Source organism: Petaurus breviceps, unplaced genomic scaffold (assembly GCF_028583685.1).
Source record: "Petaurus breviceps papuanus isolate PSGF00001 unplaced genomic scaffold, PetGlider_PUasm1.0 164, whole genome shotgun sequence".
NCBI lineage: Eukaryota > Metazoa > Chordata > Mammalia > Diprotodontia > Petauridae > Petaurus > Petaurus breviceps.
In genome coordinates, this window is record NW_027185735.1 from 14,222,408 (window position 1) to 14,237,745 (window position 15,338).

The following is a 15,338-nucleotide window of genomic DNA, read 5'->3' on the forward strand; positions in this document are numbered from 1 at the left end:
AGCCACAGGTTCCTGCTTCTCCAGGACAAGCAGCGCGTGGCCCATGTGGTGCAGCAGACACCTTACCATGGTATGAGATGCCTCTTCCAGGTGAGCTTCTTTCCCAAAGGCCCCGTGGAACTGTTGTGCCAAGATCCTGCTACTTTTGAGTACCTGTATATCCAGAACCAAAATTATGTCATCTGGAAACTCTTTGGAATGGACCCCAAACCTGAGATGCTTTACGGCCTTGCAGCACTCCACATTTACATCACTGTCTCCACTGCATGGCCCAGCCAAAAGTTCTCCGTCAAGAATGTGGATATTCCATCCAGCTACCAGAGGAGTCCCTTTCCCCATTCCCTGCTGCCAGGGTAACCAGACTCCATCTTAGGGGCAGCATACACACCACATGTATAAACTGAGAGTCATCAACTAAAATACTTTTGGTGACATGAAGGACTGCCAGGCCTTGGTTTTTCTATCTGCATCCCCAGCATTTAGCTCAGTACTCAACACAAGTGTTTAATAAACACTTTTTTTCAGGGAAAAAAAAAAACTTACTCTCTTTATGTTAGAGAAATGGGGCCTTTATTAGAGAAACTTAACTTCAAAATTTTCAATTACTATCGCTAACTGTATTTTCCTCCATTCTGTTCCTCTCCCTTGAGCCCATTTATTCTATACTCTCTCTCCTTTCACTGTCCCTCTTCAAAAGTGTTTTGCTTTGACTAGCCATTCTCCCAATCTGCCTTCCCTTCTATCACAAACTCCCAACCTCTCTTATCCCTTTCCCCTCCTACTTTTCCTGCAGGGTAAGATAGTTTTATTCCCTCTTTGAGCCAGTTCTGATGAGAGTAAAGAAAAGCCTTTTCTTGCCTCTTTTATGTGAGATAATTTACCCCTATTCTACCTCTCCCTTTCTCTTTCCTAGTACATTCCTCTCTCACCCTTTAATTTTATTTTTTAGATATCATCCCTTCATACTCAATTCACACCTCTGTGTGTGCCCTCTGTCTATATATACCTCTTCTAACTATCCTGATAATGAGAATGTTCTTATGAGTTTACAATGTCATCGTCCCACGTAGGAACATAAACAGTTTAACCTTATTAAGTCCCTTATGATTTCCCTTTCCTGTTTACCTTTTTATGCTTCCCTTGAGTCTTGTATTTAAAAATCAGATTTTCTTTTCATCAGAATGTGTGAAAGGGCTCTATCTCCTTGAATGTCCATTTTTTTCCTCTGAAGGATTATACTCACTTTTGCTGAGTAGGTGATTCTTGGTTGTAGTCCTAGTTTCTTTGCCACCAGTGATTTCATATTCCAAGGCCCTTTAATGTAGTCAGTACTAAATCTCATGTTATCCTGATTGTGGCTCTACCATACTTGGATTGTTTCCTTCTGGCTGCTTGCAATATTTTCTTCTTGACCTGGGAAATCTGGAATTTAGCTATAATATTCCTGGGTGTTTTCTGGGTTCTCTTTCAGAAGGTGATTATTGGATTCTTTCCATTTCTGTTTTTCCCTCTGGTTCTAGAATATCAGGGCAGTTTTCCATGATAATTTCTTGAAAGATGATGTCTAGGTTCTTTTTTTGATACTGGCTTTCAGGTGGTCCAATAATTTTTAAATTGTCCCTCCTGGATTTCCAGGTCAGTTGCTTTTCCAGTGAGATATTCTACATTGTCTAAAATTTTTTCATTTTTCTGGTTTTGTTTTATTGTTTCTTGATTTCTCACAAAATTATTAGTTTCCAGTTACTCCATTATGATTTCTTTTGTTTGTTTGTTTTGGAGGGGGAAGGTGGAGCAATTGGGGTTAAGTGACTTGCCCAAGGTCACACGGCTAGTAAGTGTTAAATGTCTGAGGCCGGATTTGAACTCAGGACTGACTCCTGACTCCAGAGCTGGTGCTCTATTCACTGCACCACCTAACTGCCCTCCATTCTGATTTCTAAGGAATTATTTTCTTTAGTGAGCTTTTGCACATCTTTTACCATTTGGCTTTTCTTTGACGCATTGCTTTCCTCAGCTTTGCGCATATGTGGGTTGAGGGGTGGGTAGAGGTGGATGTGTTTCCCTTAGCAAGCTGTTGACTCATTTTTCATGCTTTTCTTGCATCACTATCATTTCTCTTCCCAGTTTTTCCTCAACTTCTCTTACTTGATTTTCAAAATCCTTTTTGAGTTTTTCCATGGCCTGAGACCAATTCATATTTTTCTTGGAGAATGTAGGAGCTTTGATTTTGTTTTCTTCTGAGTGTGTGTTTTGATCTTCTTTGTCACCATAGTAACTCTATAGTCAGAATGTTTTTCTGTTGTTTGTTCATTTTCCCTGCCTATTACTTGACTTTTAACTCTTTGTTAGAGTAAGGCTCTGCTTCTACCGGGAAGGCACACTATCACAAGCTTCAGGGGTTTTGTGCAACTGTTTTCAGAGGTAATTCTAGGGACTTGTAAGTTTTCAGTTCTTCCAAGGGAGTGTGATCAAAGGAGAGGTGTTTTCTCCTCTCCTGACCTGTGCTGTGGTCTTTGAGGGACCATAAGCACTCTTCTCTGCCCTGGCACTGTGAGGAGCATATCCTCCCCTCAATGCTGCCATGAGCTCTGCTGTGCTAATGCTGCTCCTCATCCTGGGACTGCCACCCAGAACTAGGACCCAGATCCATGTATAGGCAAAGCAATAGAGTCCTGCCTCAATGCTAACAATGAGATCTCTGTAACCTGCTTCTGACCAATTGTTCTACCCCTTTACTGTCTGTGAACTAAGAGCTCCAGAAATAGCTGCTACTGTTCCCAAGACCTACTCCTGGTTTGCTGGGGCTGGGGCTGAGGCTGTGCTGGTATGGCCTATATTGGACTGCTCTCCTCTCTCATGCAGGTGGGAGACCTTTCCTGCTGACCTTCTAAGTTGTCTTTGGCATCTGTGGGCAGAGAGGTTTGGAAACCACCACTGCTGCCAACGATTTCAGTTCCCTGAGCCCTGCCCTTGGTTTGCTGTGGCTATGCTGGTACAGTCTGTGCTGGGCTGCACACCTCTCACCCTGCTGCAACAAACCTTTCCTTCCAACCTCCCGAGTTGTCTTGGGCTGGGAATTTGTTTCACTTCATCTTTTTGTGCATTCTGCTGATCTAGAATTTATTTAGTAATTTTTTTAAGGTTTTTGGAGGGGTTTAAGGTAGAGTTCAGGCAAGTCCCTTCTTGTACTCCACCATCCTGGCTCCTCCTCCCTATCTTATTCTTTAAAGAAGAAAAGGGAATTATACCTGGGGAGGACCCATGATCTTAAGCCCACTTCAGTTTCTAGTACAAACTCTTGAATAACTGTCACTCCATCAGATACCACAGGAAACACAGAGCTAATAAAAACATTGGATGAAGAGCTGAAAATTCATGAGAATTTGGTCTGGGTATTTCCCTTTATACGGATTTTTCTGTTTTTAAAAATTATTCTGTAGATAATGAAAAACCTAATGGAAGAAGAGTTGTGGGGGATGTGGCTTATAATGAAGCAAAAGAGAAGGCTTCCTATATTACCCCAGTTCCTGGTGGAGTTGGACCCATGACTGTGGCAATGTTAATGCAGGTACTTGCATTTGCAAAAAAGTAAAAATAACAATCATTTTATGTAATAACAACTGTTACAACAGATAATAGTTTTTGGTCATATCCTTCAGTTTCAGAAATGCTTCTAGAATAGACTCAGGAAAGGTAAATAAGTATATAAGACTGGCAAAGGTATTTATATGGAAATTAAGATACATAAACATAGAACTAATTATCTGTTCTAAAGGAGTAGAGCAATACCACAGATGATCTCTAAAATTATTTATATTTGATTCTGAAATATTGATTACTTGCTTTCTCAAAACACATACCACATGCCAACCATGAGTGGAGGGAGACAGCCCAAGAGTCTGCTGGCTGGCAATATTGAAACTATCCTGGAATGAAAACTTGTTGAAAATGAGGCACTAAGTGAATAATTCTTTATTGTAAGGTAATGGAAAGTGCACTAAATGTAGAGTCAAGAGATTTCGGTTTGGGTTCTTGTCTTGGTTCTTCTGTTAACTCACTTTGTGACCTTGGGAAGATCATTTAAGCTGTCTGGGCTTTTGTTTCATAATCTGTAAAGTGAAGAAACATGACTAGATGGCCTCTAAGATCCCTTCCAGTTCTAAAATGACCTAATTCCAAGAATCTTGGGTCTGTCCACAATCAAACTAGGTGGGAGAGTCAGGGAATATTTTTATAAATATTCTTTGCCTCCTAAAATTAGATATAAAATAAATTATTTGGGGGCAGAATGGGGGGCATCCATTATGGTATACAACTTGTACCTCTTATCCCCTCCCTAGGATAGATAAGGTTTTTTGGTCTTTTCACCAGACCCATGATTTCTTTTGAATAGGGAACTCCTAGGAAGGTAAGCCCCTCTACTGATGAAGTTCTTCAACTTTACAGTCTTAGAGAGCTGCCTGGAGAACAATTGAGAAATTGTTGTTAGTCCACGGTCATGTTGCAAGTCTGTGTCCAGAAGTGGGACTTGAATTCAAGGCTTCCTGACCTGTCAATTCTATCTGCTAAGCCATGACTGCTTTGCAGCAATAACAATAGCTGACATTTATATTGTACTTTAACTCTTACATTGCAGTTTACATATGTTATATCATGTAATCATGACAACCCTGTGAGGCAGGCCCTTTATACTGTTGAAAAAACTTGAGGCTCAGAAAGGTTATATGACTTAGCCAGGGTCATATAACTACTAAGTACTGGAAAAAAAAATTCAGACTTTGGCCACTTAGAGACAAAACTCTAAGTTCAGTGTTCTTTATGATACACCTGACTGCATTTTTTTTAAGGAGACGCAGTACCTTCATAGAAATTACCTTGTTCTGTCTTTCTATAGTCAGGTGTATTACAGATGAGGAACCTGAGGGAAAGAAGCCCTATGACTTACCTTAGGATGCCGTAAATGACAGAATTAGTATTATAACTCAGATCTCATAACATTTACTTAGCACACTGTTATTTCTAAATGGCTATTTGTGCTTCGGGGTGGTTTTTTTTTTTTTAAGGTACTTGTTCTTGCTTTTTCACAGATAGAGGATGTCCCAAAAAGTCTCAGTGCAGTTTTAAGTTCAGTGGCTTAAAGAATATACAGAAATAGACAATAGCTCGTAAGAGTAGATGATGATAAAAGGTGATGACTATGCAACAGTTTGAACACCTTTAAACGAACCTGCGTAATTGTTTCAGGAGTCAGGAGACATCATTTCAAATCCCATCTCTTGAAAGTTAATAGCTGCGTGACTATGATCAAGGTCTCTTCAGCCTCAGTTTCCTCAACTGTATAATGGGGGTTATTATCTATAATGCTTATCTTTCAGTGTTGTGGTGAGGGACAAAATGAGATATTTTTGTTTCATTACTACAATATATCTATGATCTGCTTTCCTGTGGGTATTCCCTCTGACAATGCACATCACAGCCCATCAATGCCTCCCCATCTTGTTCATTTTCATACCTTTGTACTTTAAGAAATTTGCCTCTGGAGACCTACTTGTTTTATGATAATAGATATAAAAAGTACTAATAAACATTAAAATACTATGTATGTTAGATATTATTATTACTCCAAGATGTCTGTCAGATTTTTTGAGTGTCATTTGCTTTTAATTTGGGCTTCCTATCACGCATGTGACTGTAGTATGCCGTATTGGAAGACAACATCCCTGGCCAGTTTAACAGGTTGTACCATTTCATTCCATTGATGTCTTTAACTTTGTTCTGTAGGACCTTGCTTTGTAGGGTTTGTTATCAACTAAAATAACAATATGTGCAAGCCTTAAAAAAAAATCTGACTGCTCCCACAAAATTATGGTATTTCATATTTAACAGGTGAGTAGGAAAAGTTAGGAGAAAGTTTTTGATCATTTAAGAGAATATTTTTTTTAATTTCTAATATGCAAGAGAATAGAAGGAGGTTTAGAAGGGAACATAGACAGGGTGATGTAAGTTAATTTAAATTTAGTGTATATTAGGGTGGCTAGGTGATGCAGTGAATAGAGCACTGTCCCTGGAGTCAGGAGGACCTGAGTTCGGATTCGGCCTCAGACAATTAACACAAAACTAGCCATGTGACCTTGGGCAAGTCATTTAACCCCAATTGCCCTCCCTTCCCCTTCCAAAAAGCAAAAAAAAAAAATTAGTGTATATTTTAAACTACAAATTTTATGTAATAGATTAATTGTTTTACATACAATCACCTTGTTCTATCCTTTGTATATGGAAATGTTCATGTTGTAAATTTTCTAGTTCCTAATTTTAAATTTATGTATACTTTTTGAAAGGTATGCCCAAAAAGGAGCAATCATCACTTAATGAAAATAAGATAATCACTTTTGTAAGGTTATAATAATCTTTCATGTATGTGCGTGTGTTTTTATTTAGAGCACAGTAGAAAGTGCAAAGCATTTCCTAGAGAAAAGTGTGCCAGGAAAATGGAATATCCAGTATAACCATCTTAGCCTCAAGACCCCTGTTCCAAGGTAATTTTACTGTTGACATCAGAACCACCTATCTTGAATTATGTAATTGGTATATGTTTATGGTATTTCTAGAAGCAACTTACTCTGAGGGGAACAATGTTATTAAGTTGACTGAATGAAACACCACATAAAATTTCTTCCATATTTTTTTAAGTGACATTGAAATATCACGTTCTTGCACACCAAAGCCCATTGGTTACCTGGCTAAAGAAATTGGCTTGCTCTCTGAAGAAGTGGAAATGTATGGTCAGACAAAAGCCAAGGTTCTGCTGTCCACCTTAGAACGCCTGAAACACCAGCCTGATGGAAAATATGTGGTCGTAACAGGGTATGTTTTTCTGATGCATGTTACTAAGTTGATTGATAACTCCAAATCCAATCACAGATTTTTTTTACCTGTTTTTTAATTATGAACTTGACAAATAACAACATATGGGAACATTTCATTGACGTGTTTTTTTCTTTTTTAACAGCTTTCTCATTCTTCCTTGCTCCTCTTCTCATCTCCCCTACAATTCCTAAATAAAATCCCTTCCATTGTAAGGAAATAGTATGAACAAAATAAATTTGCATGTCAGTCATGTCTGAAAATACAAGTTTCATTCTATACCTACAAGCCATTGCTTCTCTGCCAAAAGTTAAGCATGTTTGATAATTAGTCTTCTGGAGTTTGGTCTTTACATCGTTCAGAGTTCTTAAAAACTTTCAAAGCTGTCGTCCTTTACATTGTCATAGTCATTGTCAAAATTGTTCTGGTTCTGCTCACTGCACTCAGCATTAGTTTATATAAATCTTCCCAGATTTCTTTTAATAAGCCCCTCTTGTCATTTTTTACAACTCAGTAATATTCTGTAACACTCATACATAAGAATTTGTACAACTCCCAGTTGATAGGTCCTGGTTTTGTTTTCAGTGATCCTCTAAATATTTTTTGTACATCCTTTTTCTCGATCTTTGATCTCTTTGGGGTATATTTCTAACAATGGTATCATCACTGTGTCAGAGGATCTGCACAGTTTCTGGTGAGAGTTAGGATTTTAGAACTAATGAAACTAGTTCTTTCTACCATTTCTAGTGCAGTACAGATTTCCTATCATGTATGACATGGAGGAAGAGAGTTTGTTTTTCAGGTTAATTCACCTGCTCTCATTTTAGTGATGGTGAACTCTCTAAGTAAAGTGATTTGGAGGTTTAGGACTGGAATGTAGGTCTCTCAACTTCATTTCAATGCTTTTTCCATTATGCTGTAGTAAGAAGAACATATAGGCTAAGTGGAAAAATGGTGATCTTTATCTAATTTGAAGCTTATCCAATTTCCTGGACTAACAAGTAGACAGATGACCATGGTCTTTATTACTCCCAAATATTGTAGTGGCTACGTAGTGAAAGGTGGAAACAAAGTAGGACATTAATTTAGTTTCATAGTTTTAGGAACTTTATCAGATCCCCTAAAACTAATGGAAATGATGCCATTTCAGGCATTCCTTTTTCAGATTTTTTTTTAATGGTGGAATTATTTCATGGTGAGAGTAGGGTGGATCTTGTGATGTAAGTAGGGTCTCTATCAATGAGCAACCTTGTATTCTGTGGACCTTTTATTCTAGTTATAAGACTGTACTAAGCAGTTCTCTCTTTTCCCAAAACAATTACTAAAGTTTCAGTAAAAGATTGCCTGAAATCCAAATATTGTAAATAAGTTCTTTTGTTTTTATTATTTTTCTTTTTTTTTTTTTTCATTTTTATATTAAAGAATAACCCCTACACCTTTGGGAGAAGGAAAGAGTACAACCACAATAGGACTGGTTCAAGCTCTGGGAGCACATCTTCACCAGAATGTTTTTGCTTGTGTTCGACAACCATCTCAGGGCCCAACCTTTGGAATAAAAGGTATTCATTGGTCTTTGATCCTGTGGGTTCTTGTCAGATCTTGACTGGGATTAGTCCTATTCCTCACCTGCTGTTGTGGTCAGTACTACAAAAAGATCCTCTGGGATTCTGTTTATAGGAAGTGATAACTTAGTGCTAAAAGACAAATGAAACTAATTTGTTAACATGTACATGTACATATTCTTATACTTATACATGTACACACATACTTATACACATACATATACTTATATATACTTGTACACATACACATACTTATACATATACTTGTACAGTACACGTACTTATACATATACACATACATATACTTATACATGTACACATACTTATACATATTTATATACACATACATATAATTATATATATACTTATACATATACATATACTTGTGCAGTACACATAAACACATACACATACTGATATACATACATATACTAATACACATGCATATACATACACTTATACATATACACACAATATACTTATACGCATACATATACACATAAACACACTTATACATATACATAAATATACTTATACATGTATACATACCTATACATATTTATATACACATACACATAGTTATACATATACATGTACACATATATGCTTATGCACATACTTATGCATATACATACACATACTTATACATGTGCATATGCTTGTACATGTATACATATATGCGTATGCTTATACATATACACATACATATAAACATATGTACATATAATGTACACGTACATATACTTATACACATACTTATGCATATACATATACTTGTACAGTACACATAAACACACATATTTACACATACTTATACATACACATATACATTGATATACACATACACATACACACATTAATGTAGTACTTCTGAAGTGTTAACTGAATATTTTCTCCATTTTATAGGTAAGGAAATTGAGATTCAGATATTTGTCCATGGTCGGATAGTTAAAAGTATCAGAACAAGCATTTGAACTGTGGTCCCCAACTCCCTAGTCCATTGATCTTTCCACTAAACCCTTCTGTCTTAGTTAGTTGTTACTTATCTCTAATAAATGAAAACGAGCTGTAAGCAAGATTTTCACCCTTCTCTTTAAAACCTCTCTCAAAATAATTGCCATATATTTCTAATTTTGATAAGAGGAAAATCTTTTACTTTCAGCTTTTAATTAGCTTCTAATACAACTTGTTAATCACTAATATAATTTCATCTTTGCTTATATGACAACAGTCTGTTTAATGTAGCAATTCTTCTTAACACTGTTTAATGCTCTTCTTAGCTTCATCTCTTAAACATTTTTTATTAGTTTATTTACCTTGCAATTCTGCCTTTACCTTCAGCTAATTTAACTAGAAAAATCTTCTTGCTAAGCCTCTATAGCTTGCACCTTCCTATTTGATTTCTCAGACACACTTATCTCCTTTTCGGTGATCAATAACTGCCCTACTTCAGATTTCCCTTCTTAGGATAACTCCTTAACACATCACAAGTTTGCCTTTCTTACCAATCCATGGGTTACAATTAAGAGACCTTTGGATCCAAGCAGAAATATAGCAATAGTAACCAGTGTCAGCATATTTAGAGAGATGTTTTCTCTATTTTCCTGTATCTCTTTCTAACATCATTATGGCATTTGTGATACTATTATTTTTAAAATTTTAACCACTTTGAATGAATAATTTTCCAAATCTTTTATATAATTCTCTGTCTCCTTAATGTTTTTAAATGAAAAAAACTTAAAAATTTTTTCAGCAGACAGTTAGCTCTAACAGCTTAATGGTTATTCCCTTCCAGTAAAAGGGATCTTCTTCCATTGTCTCTGTCCATTTGCCCCTTGTATTTCTGAATAAACTTTCCTTTGTAAGTTCTGCTTTCTTTACTGAATACCAGTTCCTTTTTAAGGGGAAAAACCATTGCTTCATTTTCTTGTGAAATTGTTTAATCTGATTGAAGAATGTTAGCACTAAAAGGGACCTAGGAAAACATCTACTCCAAGATACTCATTTTATAGTTGAGGAAACTGAGGGCCAAATTGATTAAGGAATTAACTGAATGCTTGATTTTTTGATTAGGGCTAATTTAGTGTTTCTCTAAATTTCCAATTACATTATTTTTACTTTGTATAAAGATAAAGGACTTTATTTTAATATTTCATAAATGGAAAGCAAATATAATCATGAACAGATTTGTCCAAATCATTGCGAAAAATGCATAACCAGCTATCTTAATTGATTATAAGAAGGTTCAGTTTCTTCTAATTTTCTAATTTCAATATAGCTACTGATTAGATAATTTTATTTTTGATCTGACTTCTAGGTGGAGCTGCAGGAGGGGGCTATTCTCAGGTTGTTCCAATGGAAGAGGTAATTTTCATTTTTCTTGGTTTTCTAAAACTAGAGCTTTTTTATTTGGCAGGTAATCTATTTCTGTTAGTATGTGAGCAATTTGCTACCCAACAAAACATCTTGAAAGGAGATACTTCTTAATTTGTCAGCTTGTTGGCAAACTTACTTCATTCATATGCCTGGCCTTTAAGGGTTAAGGATGTCTTTTACCTAAATATTAATTTTCAAAAGTTTCTAAGCTAGTGAATGAACTGGATCATGAGATTGGGAAGAAGCTTATAAATATAAGAAGATATCAGTGCTCATAGAATTTTTAAATGTTGTGACTCAAGCAGAGAGTAAGCTGGTTCATAAATATACATGGGTTGTGCTGAAATATAACTACATAGTGAAATGCTAACAACAAAACTTTATTACTCACCTGTGGGACATGAAAGGCAAATACAGTTGATTTTTTTTAATGGTCTTATAGCTTACTCTAACAGCATATGTCTTTTCTGGGTTCTGGACCATGTTACTTAGGAAATGCCACATTGACCATATTTGGGGAGTGGTACTTTATGTGGGTACAGTATTGATATTTTTTTTTTCATTTTCATAAGTCATATGGAGTATTTTCCCAGTAACTATTCTCTGTTACTCTTCTGCTGGCTTTAGCATAGTAGTTGGTTCAGTTGCCACAGACTGCATATTATAGAAATGATGGGAAGTTGGAAAACTGATGTCAAGAAATTTTTTTTTTTAGTTCAACCTCCATCTCACTGGTGACATCCATGCCATTACTGCAGCTAATAACTTGGTTGCTGCTGCTATCGATGCCCGCATATTCCATGAACTGACACAGACAGACAAGGTGCAGTAGAATATTTGGAAAATAAAACTAAAGATTACTTGAATTTGAAGTATTGTTTGTACAGCTTTTAGTAATGATGATAATATGCATAAGATAATGCTTTTGCCTTTAAAAGTCCTATTTCTTTTCTTCAAGGCTCTCTTTAATCGTTTGGTGCCTTCAGTCAATGGGGTGAGGAAGTTCTCAGATATTCAAGTCCGTAGGCTGACGGTAAGTTTTTGTTTTGTGATTTGAGGGAATCATATTGGGGTAGGAAAAGGAAGTGAAACTTCTAATGGCATGTCACATATACAACTAGAGTTCTGAAGACCTCATTTTACTTAAAATGATTCTATAGCAGAGATTGGTATAGACTGTTAATTATTATAGCTACAGATTTCAAGCAACGAGATCTCAAATGAATCATAAATGATCTATGTACAGTCTTACCAAAAAGAGATTATACATGCTAAGGAGAGTAATGCTTTTACATTTAGGGCACTTTTGACTTTTTTCAGCATTCTCACATCTTTTATCTTGCCTTCACAACCATCTGTTGTGGTAGGTATTGTCCCAGTTTTACAAAAGTAGAAACTGAGACACAACAAAAAAATGAAGTGTAATACTTAAGACTGTGCATCAAATTGTAGTCAGGGCCTGCACTTAGATGTTATGAACCCTAGACCCAGGTTTTTTCCAGTATAAAAGCAGGAGGCAACACCTGATACCTCCTACTCAATCATTGTATGCTTTTTGACTGTTTTTAGCATTATCTTTCATCCGTGATTACAGTATCATAGATCTAGTTAGAGCTGAAAGAAACACCAGAGGCCTTCAAGTCCAGAATCTCATTTTAGAAATGAGGAGCCTGAGTCCCAGGGACTGCCCAAGACTTCATATAGTAAACACTACAGCCATACAAGGTCTTTGAATGAATACAAGTCCCTACTAATTGAGGGATTCGATATGGATATTGGTAAGTCAATAGCAAAATTCATGTGGCTCCTGTGTGAGAAACTAAAGATAGGTGAACTTTACTTTTTAGATGTTGTGGGCTGAAAAGCATGGAGTGTTAGTTTTGAGTAGGAAAGTTTTGTTTTTGTCTGCCACAGGATTGAAGCAAAAGAGAACAAATTCTTTACGTTTTTCTTTTTTTTGCTTTTTGGATGGGGGAGGGCAGGGCATTTGGGGTTAAGTGACTTGCCCAAGGTCACATGGCTAGTAAGTGTTAAGTGTCTGAAGTTGGTTTTGAACTCAGGTCCTCCTGACTCCAAATTAGGTGCTCTATTCACTGTACCACTGTAGCAGCAAGCACCCCAAGCACGTCCTCAGGGTTTGCTACCCATACAGGTACTTGGATCTGCTTTGATAAAGGAAAGCAACTCAAAATGGGTTAACAAGCTTACTTTAATCAGTCAGACATATATCATTTACCTTGTTCAGGGAAAAAGGTCAGCACCCCGAACTTCAAAGCATACAGGCAGAATTATCAAGACAGAAACAGATCAAGTAGACAGCTTTCCAAACTGTCCAGCCATTACATCCATACCCAGTCAACATCTGGGTTTTTCAAAGCCGGGGGACTCTCAACAACGGCTTCCCAAAATTCAGATCAAATCACAGAACACTTTTCAAAGTGAGTCCCAAAACAAAGCTACACATCAGGGCTTTATATAGCCTTCTCCTGGCTCAGAGAATGTAACAACCTTTTGGAACCACTGGCCAATCAAAAAGTTATCTACTGAAAAACTAGCCTCCCACCCCAGGCTTCCGGTGCACTTTAGCCTAGGGGCAGGGAAGATCTCCCAAATTTGCATTCCCATTACAACCACCTAGCCACCCCATTCTTTATGTTTTTCAAAACAAAAAGGGATGCCTCTTAGGTTCATAGCTATGGGAAAGAGGCAACAGGATGTGTAATAGCTTTATGAAGTTGGTTTGTTGAAATGATCCCTGCCCCATTAAAAAAACTTGGCAAATTGCTTATCCTTTATGTTCATGTTTGGAGACTTTGGGTGAGTGGGGTTTGTGCACGTGTGTGCATGTGTCATGTGCATGTTGGGGAGGGAAGCAGAGCTATGCTTTCTAGATTTTGTTTACTGGATGTTTTAGAAAAGAGTCACAAGAGGGGAAAATGTGTTCTAAAGGAATAGATGTATATATATATATATATATATATATATATATATATAATGACCAGTATTCTAGTAGATTTATGGAGTCTTACCAAGAATGAAATTTCTGTTTCAAAAATAGTTTTTTTTTTCCCCAACTGATGTTGACACCCAGTCTAATAAGCAAAACTGGTCTCCTAGAGTTCATCATAATTCCACTGACTTTACTTGAAGTGACTTAAAAATATTGCTTTCATCTCTTAACTTTACTTGGAAAATATTTCTTTTCCAAGGAAATTAAGATTTTATGTATTTTTTTTTCTTCCTGCATTTCCAGAGACTAGGAATTGAGAAAGATGACCCTGCCACCTTAACAGATGAAGAAATAAATAGATTTGTGAGATTGGATATCGATCCAGAAACCATAACTTGGCAACGAGGTATCAGAATGATAAACCAGTCCAGTTTGTATTATTTCCATTTGAACCAAGAAAAGTGAATGTGCAATTTAAGATGTTCTTTTAACCTTTGTGTGAGTGGCAGCCAGCATAAACATTGTTCTAGGCTCAGATAGTCCCTTAAAGTTATGTGTGTTGTCTTGCTTTGACTGGTCCTTGTTAATCACCTGTAATCAAGAAATACTTTGCTTCAATGGTTTTCTTAAATTCCAGATGTTCTGTGTGAATTGAATGATGGTTTCCAGGAGAAATTTCATTCGTGAATATAAGATAATTCTTCACCAGTTTAATTGTTGGTATAGTAAAGATCATTTAGAAAAGAAGGACTGGCAAGATGATATGAGAAAGCAGAGGTTTTCTTAGAATTCAAATCTAGTGTAAGTGATTTTATTTTAGTTGTAGTTCTAGCTTGCCTAGTCATTTTTATCTCATTTTATTCAACTGTATTACCACAAATTAAGAGGTAGCCTTTAGGTCTCAAATTCCAGTTCCTTAGTAACTCAGTGAATGAATGCAAAATATATCAATTAGGGTGAATTGCCTGACTTCTCCATATGGCTCTAATGATTTATACAAAACTGCCATGACCTAAAATTTTGTTTGACACATTAACCAATGTCCCTTTCTTCCTCCTACTCCCCCTTCACCACTCCCAAATACTTTTTCCACTTACCTAGTGGGGAAATTTTTAGTCATGATATTTTGCAAACTTAAGCCAAAATCGTTGACTTTTTGTTATTGTAGTTGGCCCAGTGGCTACTACTAGGTAATGAAAATTAATGTGATTATTTTAATGTTAGAAACAACACTGGGTAATTTTCAACTCTCTGCTAGAATAACTTTGAACAGATGGCACAATGACTCAGCAAAGAATATTCTAAAGATTACTTTTGAAGTTTAGTTTCCCATTCACTTTATTTCTCTGCTTTATGTGTAATTCATACTTTCTATCCTGAAGTAGAGGCAGAGAAAGGGAGGATTGACACATCATAGTGCCTACCAGTCCCATTGCCGACTATGTTTAATTAGGAGAAATATTAAAATTCAGAGACACAGACCTTTCTTCTTTACGCAGATCTGACCAGATACATTGATACACCCCATATCTTCAAAGGATGTGTTATTCAGACTATGAGAACTCAAGTTGCCGTCACCCAATTCT

At 36.5% G+C, this 15,338-nt stretch overlaps 1 protein-coding gene across 3 annotated transcripts in view; it reads left to right on the top strand.

The window, feature by feature from the left end:
* MTHFD1 (methylenetetrahydrofolate dehydrogenase, cyclohydrolase and formyltetrahydrofolate synthetase 1) overlaps positions 1-15,338 on the top strand; it is an 88,547-nt gene that overhangs the window by 44,286 nt on the left and 28,923 nt on the right. For 2 of the 3 annotated variants that reach the window (XM_069082359.1, XM_069082357.1), the window contains 8 exons: positions 3,441-3,568; positions 6,439-6,536; positions 6,691-6,864; positions 8,287-8,423; positions 10,744-10,790; positions 11,518-11,625; positions 11,761-11,835; positions 14,056-14,158. In XM_069082359.1, the coding sequence (XP_068938460.1) occupies positions 3,441-3,568; positions 6,439-6,536; positions 6,691-6,864; positions 8,287-8,423; positions 10,744-10,790; positions 11,518-11,625; positions 11,761-11,835; positions 14,056-14,158 (870 nt within the window). The remainder of the gene's footprint in view (positions 1-3,440; positions 3,569-6,438; positions 6,537-6,690; positions 6,865-8,286; positions 8,424-10,743; positions 10,791-11,517; positions 11,626-11,760; positions 11,836-14,055; positions 14,159-15,338) is intronic. The other variant, XM_069082358.1, reaches the window with a different exon arrangement.